Source organism: Anguilla anguilla, chromosome 1 (assembly GCF_013347855.1).
Source record: "Anguilla anguilla isolate fAngAng1 chromosome 1, fAngAng1.pri, whole genome shotgun sequence".
In the NCBI taxonomy this organism is placed as follows: domain Eukaryota; kingdom Metazoa; phylum Chordata; class Actinopteri; order Anguilliformes; family Anguillidae; genus Anguilla; species Anguilla anguilla.
In genome coordinates, this window is record NC_049201.1 from 37,235,841 (window position 1) to 37,248,526 (window position 12,686).

The window sequence follows — 12,686 nt, forward strand, 5'->3', positions numbered from 1 at the left end:
GCCTGTGCCACCTTTGGATTGCTGGATTCCTTGTACAGCATCACCTTTCTGACCCGAGTTACCTTAAACTCCTCTTCCAGGGACTTCAGGGGAAGTTGGAGCTTGGTGTTGTTCCTGTAGAGGGCAATGCTGCTGAGGCTCCTGGGCAATCCCAGCCACCTCCTGAGGAAGCTGCTGACCTTCCTCGCTAAGCTCTCTACAATGGAGATGGGGACTTCATAGACAAGGAAAGACCAGAGTATCCTAGGCAGGGTACCATTCTGGTAGATCCAGGCCTTAAACTTAAAACTGATCCACCGCTTTCAGCCAGCTCTCCAGCTCCTGACAGGTTGAACTGACGCTGTATCCTTCAGGCTGATGATGGGACTGACTCGGTGGTGACAGTCAGGTCGTCCATGAAGGCCTTGATTGGTGGCTGGCGGATCCCTGACATGGTTCGTGGGCCGCTAAGGCAAAGGGGATCACAGAGATGGTACAACTTGTGATGATCCCGACCTCCAGTCTGTGCCACTCAGATGTTGCTGCCCCTCTGGAGACTCTCATGCCCAATTGATTGTAATAGTCAAATCGTACACCGACCTCAATAACAAGCACCTTCTGTTTCTAGTTTCCGCGCAAGGAACACTTTCCTTGACTGCATCCCATTGGCCAAAACGTCTCTGGTTGGCTGTGATTGGACTTTGTAACCAGGAAGCAGTAAAGACACAAGTCTGAGGTGTAACTTTCAGCCATTCATTGACCTCAATGCTTGTGCTTGTTATTGAGGGCGGCATACGCCTAAATGAGATGCTCTTGACCTTGATATTATGCGTGAATTTGAATGGCTTGTATTAGAGTAATACAGTCATTTTAGATAAAATAAATGGCGTAGTGATTTTCAAAAGGGTGAATTACCTATACCTAGCAACTTTCAAGTCTCGTAGACTGTTTTTCCATACCTTTTCAACATGAATGGCAGTGAATGACGTCTGTCTGGGCAAAACGTAAACAAACACGATATCTCAAAAATAAAGCAATTTTGGGGAAAATGGTCAAGGTTAACTATGTGGCCGATGTTGGCAATTGACAATGACATGTAGTAACACTGGTATGGTCCTTTAATGTATGTACCAGATATTCCAGGACTTTTCAAATTTGGTGGCACAGAGGGGACCAAGAACCAGTCGGGGGGGGGGGGGGGGGGGCATGGGAAATCAGAAAATTCTATCAGAAATAATTACAGCGTTGAAAATTGGCTTTGAAAACATTGGGCATGATTTTCAGGCTCTTGTGACCTACCAAAACGTTGTAGGCCAATGCAAGAAACAATGTCAGATTCAAATGGATGTGTTTGTGTGAAAGAGAGAAAATAGATGATAGCAGATGATTCTTAAATGATAAGATGAGATAAGATGGTTAAAAAACTGTTTGGTCTCAACTAAAGCTAGGACTCCCCTGTTCTAGCGTGTTTCCAACTTCCCTTTGTTAATTATACCATACCCCGAATTACTATGGGTGTGGCCGAGCTGTCAATCAAAATTAGTGAAATAGAACTATAACCAAAAAATATGGGAAGTCTTGAAATTATAATTATTATTCTTCAAATATAAACAAAAACTGCCATTTTGGATCCTACAGTGGCACTGCACAAGCGACTGGCAGCGAATCAAGCAGCGATTGACAGCGCTCTGATCCAATGGCTTTGGGCATTGTCAGATTGACAGTACTCTAGCCCAGTGGCATTGGGGGGGCACCAGGGGGGGGCAATCATATTTCAGGGGGGGCGGTGCCACCCCTTTAGATAATGTTTTTGCATAAAAAAAATCTGATATCAATGTTACACCTTAAACCTTCAAATGAGGCACATGTATATGCTTTATAATGGACAAAAAGCATTTTATTCATTTTTGGAGAGATTTTGGATATGTTTCAGAACCCCTTGACATTTTAAGTCACTGTACTGATGGGAAGTTTGTAATTCTCACTTGAAAATTAAGCAACAGTGAGTTTCTTCAGTCAAACAGTTGACTGGTAGTGAAATACATGATTATGATGTGATTTACAGCAATGCATAATTTAGACATTTTGGATAGATTTGGAGACACTGGGTACACTACTTACTTTCTGCTTCATAGGTCTTTAGTAGTTTTGCTTATCCACTCTTAGATTTGATGCACTTGTGGTCGAGTTTTTGATCCAGGACATGTATAGTTTAACCTGCCGTATATTTGCAATCTCTCAGTATTTCGTTGCAAACTAAAAAAGAGCAAATTGAATTTTGATTTTTTTGCCTAGGCAACTGCATTTATGGTACATTATTTTATATTCATAATTTAGGAAGAAATAATCTAAGGTAGTATTGTAAATGGTACAAATTTCTTGCTTCATTTAAGCCATTTTTCAAGTCTCTGTGATGCTCACATCTGGAGTTATAAACTTTAAATAGGGTACCCCCTAAATGGGCAAGGATTGGCCAGATTTGGCACTAAGGCGTTAATTGCCAAACAAAAATGCAAAATGCTTAGGAAAATTGCTAAATGATTAAGTTTTTAGGAAGTGCCAACGTAATTAAACTAATTTGTAAAATTGACTGAATATCAAACTTTCCTCATAATGTTTGCTCTGTTTGCTCTTTTTGTTGTCTCTTTTGCTACTCTGTAAAGTGTCTTTGTGACAATTCTCTGTAAAATCGCTATACAAATAAAATTGAATTGAATTATGCTTTGCTCAGAATGGTACAGAAAAAGTGCCAATCTATCAGCTTGAGCCTGACCACATTTTTTTTTTTTAAGATTGAGTAAACCCAACACTGTTGTATCCTCTCGATGCATTTGAAACGATCTGCTCTGTACTACTCATCATATAGTGCTTTCCATGATTTGCATTCTTATACTGACCACAGTATTTGCTTTTGAACTCTGATCTGTGGCTGCTTTGCAATTTTGTATTTAACCCTCTGGGGTCTAAGGGTAAAATGAGGCACACTGGTGATTGTGCCATGCTCTGACATTTGTGTAAATTTCATCAACTTTATATACAGTGATTCCAAAGTGTTTCATATCTTTGTGTTCAGCACAGACTCAGCTACAATAATATGGCAGCAGTAAGTAGGTCATAATCATGTGTGGATTGTAAACTGCTCTAAAAACACACAAACTGTAAACAGTAGTTTTGAACATGCACAGGAATGTTGTAATAAAGCACACTGAACAATTGTGAATAAGACTTTTGGTCACTGAAATGCGTTCATCAAGGTCTTGGGTATCAAAAGATGACAAAATATTTTAGCAAATCCAATGAGAAATATAAAATACATTGCTAAAAGTCAGTGTTGTGACTACTATTTTTCAACACCAGGTGAGAATGGGAGGGCAAATGGCCTTTCTGTAATGAATATGCATTGGGTAGGACGACCTGCCAGCTAAGTAGGCTATTCACACCTGGCCGCATGCCTCCCCACCACTAAGACAAAGACTCAGTGAGCCATTTAGAAGACAGAAACAAAGACATCTTTTGATTTTCAGAACATTTATTGAAGCAAACTATACGCATGGAAGATGAGATGAGACTGGTGTACTCTTGCAACGCTTGCGTGGCCTCTTAGCTAGTGCTGAACTAGGCCGTGTTTCCTGATCAGCATCTCTGTAAATATGATAAAAACAAAGTTGTTAGGAAATGTGACATCAAATCAAACTTTATTTATATAGCACATTTCCTTCAACAGGTGAAAATTAAATGTGCTTTACAAAAAAGGGGCAAACCACTAACTAATGAAAACAAAACTTAGGAAATGTGACATGGTTTACATCATATACCATAATTTCCGGACTATAAAGCGCACCTGAATATAAGCCGCACCAGCTAAATTTAGGGAAAAAACAAATGTGTACATATACAAGCCGCACTAGACTATAAGCCGCAGGTGTTTTAATGTTTAATTACCATATGTAAGGGTTCGTGCACAGAGGGGATTGTCAGGAAAGAGATGGCTGTTTGGGGAAGCTTCCATTTTATTAACATTTCCTACAAACAAGTTGCATATTTGCATAACTTATTCAAGTGTTACCATTTAGTGCAATAGTACGGAACATGTACCGTGCTGTGTAAACTGTACTGTATCACATAGCGTTTCAGACACACAAACTTTCACAGCATTCGAAACGTATTTACTGTGCAAAAATAATAAACGGTGCGCTCCCAGCGCACGTACCATAAACAAAGCTTACAGCGCTTGACGAGGCAATATCAATGGCTAAATTAAATGTGTTTTTTAAAAGTGCTAAATTAAAAGTGCCTGTAACACGGCAGTAGGCCTAAAGGTGCAGTAACACGGCTGCTTAAAATATAACCAGCCTACCAGAAAAGTCCAGTCCATTAATCCATTAATCCAGTAACACGGCTGTAACAAGAAAAGTCAGTCACTCATCCTCATCTTCGTCTTCTTCCTGCGTACTAAAACCACCAAAGTCCTCTTCTTCAGTGTCAAAAACGAACAGCCTCAGGGTGGCTTCGTCAGCCACTCTCCCAGTCTCTCCTTCGTCGCTCTCAAAACCAAAGAACTCCTTTTCGTCAGTGTCGGAATCGAATATCCTCTTAAGGGCCTCAGCCGTGGCGGCGTCCTCCTCTTCATCACGCAGCAGTCCAGCCTTTCGAAACCCGTTGGTGATCGTGGATATTTTGACACTTCTCCACGCTGTCAGGATCCACTGGCAGACTTGAGCAAAAGTTGCTTTTCGCATGCGACCAGTTTTGGTGAATGATTTCTCGCCGCTAGTCATCCACGCCTCCCACTGAACGCGTAGTGCCACTTTGAACGCACGATTCACACTGATGTCGAGTGGCTGCAGATGCTTCGTTGTGCCCCCAGGAATCACAGCTGGAATTGAGTTTGTGCCCTTGATGGCTGCTTTCACAGAATCTGTTATATGGGCCCTCATGCTGTCCAAAACGAACAATGCTTTTTTTTGGCGAAAGAATCCTCCAGGTCGCTTCCCCTAGCACTCATTCAGCCACTCCTTCATTACGCTTTCCATCATCCACCCTTTCTTGTTGACTTTAACGGAGATGCCGTTCGGGATCTTTTCTTTTGGCATAGTCATCCGCCAGTGGCCAGTGGTTCTCAACGTGATGGTCGATTCACCTGTCTTGTTAATAGTCCTAGTGAGAGGCAGGTCAAACGTCAAAGGCACTTCATCCATATTTATGATCTCGTCCGGTCCGATGGAATATTCGTCTATCTTTCTTTGTGTGAATTCGCGGAAGTTTGTTATTTTTTCCTCGTAGTCGGGAGGGAGTTGCTGACACACAGTCGTCTGCGTCCTGATGGACAGTCCTTTTCGTTTCATGAATCTGAGACACCAGGATGGTCCACCTCTAAAATCTTCAATCTTCATTTCGGTGGCGACTGTTTTGGCTTTCAGTCGGATCTGCGCGGTGGAAACACCTCGGCCGTCTGCTCTCTGTGTGTTCAGCCAATCTTCAAGAAAGTCTTCAAGTTTGGGCCATCTGCTTTTGTTACCTCTGAAAGCTTTTTTCGTCTTTTTGCATTGAGCCAGTTCTTCACGCTGGCGTCTCCAACGTCTCACCATTGATTCATTGATGCCAAGGGTACGTGCAGCAGCTCTATTTCCTTCTTTGACAGCCAGATCGACTGCCTTTAACTTAAAAGCTGCATCATATGCAATTCTTCGTTTCTTTTCCATAATGAGGGTTTGTGCATGAAAACTTCCTTTGCGCAAACTGTCTTGCTCTCGTAATGTCTGTCTTGCTCTCGTTCTGTCTCTCGTACTGCATTTGGTTCCACTTTTGCTTTCGTTGTTCGTGCGAACTGCCTGTCTCACTCTTTTTCGGTCTCCAGCATTTCCTGCTGGAGCCCGCCCCTTCAGGTGGGGGACGTGGACCGGCCATAGAGCCCATAGAGTTTAAAGGTGGTGGACCGTAACCTGTAAAATCCATAGGTTGAGAAGGTCCCCTAGTGGCCGTTAGCTGTAAAAAACCATAGATTAGCCGCACCGTTGTATAAGCCGCAGGGTTCAAAGCATGGGAAAAAAGTAGCGGCTTATAGTCCGGAAATTACGGTACAAACAAAGAACCAAACAAACACAACCAGACGCAGAGAGGTAGCCTATAATTTTGAGAAGCAATGGTTAGAATCGTTCGTAGTGTGGGAATTTACAAGCGCGCATATTAGTGAATATTCCTACAAACACACAGAGAATGTAATACAGCACACATTTACAAATAATGCAAGCTATCAACGAAACAACATTAGCTAAACTAAATAAACATTGCTATTCCAGCTCAACTACACGCAACTCATCAATAACAATGCCTCAATCTGAAGTAGGCTAGGTCTGTTTAGCTAAGGTTATTATATTGCTATTTCCCAAATTTACTTACAGTATGCTAATATCGATTGTGTGAGGAAATCAGTTTTAGAATCTTAGCCACGCCACGGGCTATTTATTACCAATATGATCGAAAAACATACAGTCTACCTGATACTTCTAACACAACCAAACGCAGAGAGCCTAGCCTATAATTTTGAGATGCAATAGTTCGAATCGTTCGTAGTGTGGGAATTTACAAACGCGCATATTGCTGGATATTATTACAAACACACAGATACGTTGCAATACAGTACATATATTTACCAATATGATCATAAGAAATATACTTACGCATGAAGTTGATCCTCAGCTGGATCAGTTCGCTGTTCGAAATGACACCGCTCTTCATCAGTGTCGGCTTCCGGACGGACCATTTTCCAAAATTAAACGAAATGTTCACCTCAAAAGAAGTGAATCAGGCGATACTTTGACATTCTATCCCGCTTTCGCAGACTTGGCATTTCTCACATGGATCTCGCATCGCCCCGCCTTTAGTCTCCTTCTATGGAGAGTAATTATAATGTTGTTAACATGTGAATGCGATTTGGGCGGACTTCCTGCTGAGCGAAATTCACATAGTAATGAGTAAAGTTTAACGAAGCATACATGATCTGATTAATCTAATTTAGAACATTTAAAACAATTCATATTATTTGCCAATGGGCGCATTGGAAAGTCGCGATTCTAAGGTTTCTGTCAATGTTTTTGTTGCGTCTGTATGATAACAAGCTAATCATCCAAATAGAAACGAAAGTTCATTTAATCTTGCCGAGCTCCGCCGGCGGAGCTCTCGACCCCAGAGGGTTAAAATATATATTCAATTTAATATCATCTTTTACATTTTTTATCTAAAAAGTTCTTTCTGTGTTTATTTTTATTTGTTTGCTTATAAGTTAAATGTTCTTAAATATAGAAACTTTAATAAAATATAAGTTTTTCAAATTGATTTAAAAATGTTGCATTTTTTGACAAAAAATCGGTCAAAACATCGGTAATCGGTGGGCTAGAACTCTCCAAAATCGGGATCGGCATTGAACCCAAAAATATGGCATCGGTCGGGCTCTACTTGGAACTATCAACAATGTCCCAGTTCTGTGCTGATTTATGTAAAATATAAATCAAATTTTTTTGTTATTTTTAAAAATCTTCTTGGGGAAATTTAACTGGCTGTGCTTTTAGGAACTAATCACTAATCCAGCAAATAAATTGTCCTTGTGGATTTAAACTTTGAGAATTTATTGTTGACATTTTGGCATAAAATTTTTTTTTTTCTTGACATAACCAGATTGCAACACAGGAAAATTTCAGCCATGGATGTACATGATAACAAGATGTAAATAAATAAAGAGAAGATTCTGCCTATTGTTCAATAAAGAAAGCAATACTGTTCTTATAAAATCAGTTTCACAAACCAATAAAATGATGTAAAGTATGGTCTGATTGATATTTTGGTTTTTAAATGTCAATCTGCAAGGCCTTCATTCATTACCATTCTCTTTGATTTCATGTCCTGCTGGTGGGAGTGTAGCAACTTGTTGCCAAGGCTCTTGGAGTGCCAGCAAATAGGATTGTCTGCAGAGTGAAGAGAATGGGTGGTGGCTTTGGGGGCAAGGAGAGCAGGAGCACAATTCTGTCAACAGTGGTCGCCCTGGCAGCTCACAAGTAGGTGGAGGCAACATCCCTAAACATTCTGCTACAAGAAATATTATGAATTACTTTCCAAGTTAAAAGTTAAAGGGGAATTCCACCCTGCATTTTTCTTTTGTTTGTAGAAGAGTAGTTAGCCTGATTAAAACACGCTCTCCACAAACTCTATGTATAGTGAGTGCATAAATATAGCCCCAAACTACTGCGCATCTGCTTTACTATGGACTACAACAGGGCAGGCGCTTACAGTCTATGGATGGTTGTCAGACAACGCCAGACACAGGTTTCTACTTCTACCAAATACAAACGGACAGGCTGAGCATTACTACCTGGCCTGGTAGATTTTATTCTACTCGCTAGCAAGCTAGCCACTAAAGAAAAAAAAAGTACATTTATGGTGTTCAGTTCATTCTTAAGTTCTACTGAAAAGAAAGTGCCCCTTTGACGTGTGGCAAATTGCAAGGGCTTAACGTTGGTGAAGGAAGGAGTTAATTTTTTCCAGCTACTGCAAGATGAGGGTGAGAGAAGACAATGACTGACTGAAACAGCAGATGTGAAATATCATTCAGATACACCTGAGATATAGCTAAAGAACGTCTGAGCGTGTAGCAGGCACTTTCACCCAGATGATTTTGAGGAGAAAATTCGTTTGAGACTATTGAACATACCAAGCGACCATTTGTTAGCTCTGTCTTCGTTTAGTAACAAAACTAGCAGCAACACACACTTTGCCAGGCAAATTAAACCTACCATTCACTGACTTGTGCCAAAAGAGCGCAGCATCTTCCATGATGACATCATCTTGAGGTTGATCAGGCACCTTGGGCTCATACACTTATGGCCTCACCATCAAAATATTACCAGCACCACTATCGCTAAAATAACTAGTGATTTGTGATTTATTTAAATATCTGTGGAGTACCCATGCCATCCTGTAAAGCCAGGCTCAGATCAGAGACAGGGCAGTTGAAAATTTGGCAGTTTTCAAGGTTGATCTTTTTTTTCCCTCATATTGTAACATATTTAATTTAGCACATTTAACATTTAACTGTGTCACATAGTTGATAGAACACACACCTCTAGTATAACATTAAAATGATAAGATATAAGATCCAGGTTTCCTATAGCATTAGGTATCATACTTTTGACTGGAGAAAATTGTTTTGCAAAACACAGGGACATTGATGCTTTGTAATGACCCTCTCTCACTGAGGCTATAATTGGTTGCTGAAAAGCTTGGTCCCATAATTTAACTTTACCTTTAACCAGTGTGCAAGGGCAGGTGTGGTTTATATTATAAATGTATCATCTGTTTAATTCTGTTGACTTTTTAAAATTGCCAGTGTATTCTGCTATTCATTCACCAGACTGAAAAAGCCTGTTCGCTGCATGCTGGACCGTGATGAAGACATGCTAGTCACTGGGGGACGACACCCATTCTTTGGACGTTACAAGGTCAGGACACTCCAGCCACAATTGTCAGTATACAGTCTTCATTTGGAACTATTTTCTCCTTTATTCCAGCGCTTTTATTAAAGTTGATCCCAGGTCAGCTTTTAATTAAAATGGCAATTCTGAAAAATGTGTGTTTTGAGGTTGTTCTGAACCAAGAATGTGCCGCATACAAGGTGTGTTGCACATTTCATAGGAGTTGACTCAGCCATATGTGATTCCCCACATGCAGATGGGGCTTTGATCGCCTCCATGGTACTTTCTGAGCTGTGGTCCCTTAGCTATATGTTATCTTCTCTGCTTTCTATCTGTCTGAATAAAGCAAAAAATAGTCCAAAGGAGTATTCCTGCTCTCCTTTAAGAAATACCATTAAAATAAATGTGATGTATGAAAGTACCACTAAACCTACCTAGGGTTGTCAAATTATAGTTTGATATATGAATGCTATTTAATAATTTTTTTTAATGACAAAAAATGCTTCCTTTCATCTTAGATTGTGTAAATAAAACCCAAACCTTGCGTTTTAGAGCCTCCTCTGTCCTTAAACAGAAGTCATTGAGTCAAATATAGTACAGGCAAAGATTGTTAGACCACCTGTGGTTTGTAAAACAACTTTAGGTCGAGAACAATTCGGTTAATATATGCACATTTATTCAATGACAAACCATAGTATAAACGCTTGTTTTCAATTTATACCTACAATAACACAAAAAGATTAGTTTTACTGAAAATAATTATCGTAGACATGACTTTCCTCAAAAATGCCTCCTTTGGCTTAAATTGCAGTTAAACACATGATTGGGAGTCCAATCATTTAAATCTTTTTAAAACTGCAGGTAGCCTAATGCATTCAGCTTGTAGTGCAAGTAAAATAGGCACTAAAGTTGCAAGAAATATGGCAAAGAAGGAGGAGTTAGGCTTAGATGCGCGGGGGCCAAGTGAACATACTGTGGTAAGAAAGATATTCCCAGAGAGAAATTGCAAAGAAGCTTAAGGTGTTTAGGTGCAGTGTTCAGTACACACTCAGAAGGGTCCAGCTGATGGGCAGTAATGTTAACAGGAGAATATCCAGAAGATCAAGAGGTAGAAGACAAATAACTCAATGTAACTACAGAGAAATCAATTTCCTTTCCTACAGTGACATGACGACTGTGATATGCTATTCTAAAAGGATGTGTTTCTGAGAAAAAGCACTTTCTGCATGCTACTAACAAGAATAAAAGACTCCAATGGGCCAAGCACCATCAACACTGGACCCAGAAACATTTGGAACAAATGACAGATAAAACTCACTAATGACTTCATTATTATATTTCATTTAGAATTTTGTTATGACGCTTGTGTAGCGGGATTAGCAAGATGAAGTAAACTACAAATAATGTTCAGTCATTCTGATCAAAACAACGCCACATAGGCTCATAATATTAGAAAACCCTAGGAGCGATTTCTGTTTTAATTTATTGATGCTGAGCTTGATCTTCATGTCATGCTCAACATTCAAATGAAGTGCTTTCTATTTGAATCACGCAATGCTACCAATGGCTGTGTAAGTGTTATCAATAAACAACACTGATGTCATACATGCAAAGATGATTGGCTTAAAGAAACAGGTATGATTATTTCTTAACACCTGTTGTAATAATAAAAAAAGACCTCAAGTCTGATAATAAAAAAGATCTGCTTTTATAGAACATGGTGTATTTTGGCACTTTTTTCCCATGTAAAAAATTTAAAATCCTGTGTTAACACGACCACTGCTGGTCCCTCGAAGTGATCAGAATGCGTCTATGCCTCCGCTGGGAATATAGTGAATAAAAAAGACCCAATGATCCTCTCTTCGCAAGTGGACTATTGGGTGTTTTTGGCAAATAACCTGCGGGCCTGACATTGGCATAAAATGGTTAAAGGGGAATTGCACTTTATAACACTTCTGCTTCTCATGGCTGATATTGTCCTTCTAATGAATGTGTCGCCCTTCATTTTTCGATTAGTTATTTCATTTTAAATGTCTAACGTTAGAAACAAAGACCTATTTTTTTTTTAGCGCAAGTCCACATAGTAGTAGTACGGTTTAAGGTTTTTCTTTTTCTTTGGTTTCGTTTCGCGGCAAATCGAGAAGAAGCGAAGCAAAACATTTAGTTAACTTAGCGTTGAAATTGAACAAAGTAACGTCTTCTAGCTTTTGATTGATGCAATATCGGTGTAATAATGAGGTGCATTGTACCCGGTTGTTATAAAGCTCCCGTTAAACTTGACTTGAAAGCACATTTTCATAGTTTTCCACACAATGCAACTTTGTGCCAGACATGGCTGGATGTAATCAGACACCCCAACATAACAACCAAAGAAGTTTGCAAACGAGGACTAAGGGTATGCAGTGACCACTGTGAAGGCACCGACTACCAAGGTGACCGTCTGAAGCCTGGAGCTGTACCCACCGTTTTTCCATCGTTGGTTGAACCGCTCGAGGTAGGTACTATGCAGGCTGGCTACCGCTATCACGGCTATCTGTGATACATAGGATATCTACCACTGGTTGCCGTTTGTCCTGGGAATAGCCTGTGGTTCCTCAATCTCGGCCTGCTCCTGACTCGCTCTCGCACGATCAGCCTGAAAATCAGCCAGCACTTCTTCTGTGTATTCCGGCTCGAATCAATAGGGCACAACAATCCCATGATCAAAAACAAAATCTCCTTCGTCCTCAGACATTTTCGGTTTCGCTAGCTAGTAGTCATACAACACTATTTCTACGAACAACCTAATGTTATTGTCTGTAGGTACGCCCACATCAGAAGTCGTGCAATGATATGCATCATCGAGTTCAACACTAAACTGCCTGGGTCTACTTCCTGCATTTATAAAGGAAAACAACAAAACAGCGTAAAATATTAACGCAATGAAATAACTAATTGAAAAATGAAGGGTGACACATTCATTAGAAGGACAATATCAGTCATGAGAAGCAGAAGTGTTATAAAGTGCAATTCCCCTTTAAGTTAGTTTTTACTTTTTCCACACTAGTATTTTGGGAATTATGGCATTTTGGGAGGATAATGCTAAAACTGTTCTAATCTTAGGTCCTTCTCCAAAAGGTCCAAGAAAGTACTTTTCAGTTTTTAATAGCCCTTGTAAATTATCCATCTGTTCAAATATTTATCCAAATATTTTTTGTCACATTTCTCAAAATTGTGTGTCAAAATTTAATTTAAACCAAAGCA

General features: G+C 39.9%; 1 protein-coding gene across 1 annotated transcript in view; it reads left to right on the plus strand.

Annotated features, from left to right (window-relative positions):
- Positions 1-12,686, plus strand: part of LOC118223068 (xanthine dehydrogenase/oxidase-like) — a 333,979-nt gene that overhangs the window by 260,911 nt on the left and 60,382 nt on the right. The window contains 2 exon segments of the mRNA XM_035409186.1: positions 7,897-8,030; positions 9,383-9,470. Coding sequence (XP_035265077.1) covers positions 7,897-8,030; positions 9,383-9,470 — 222 coding nt within the window.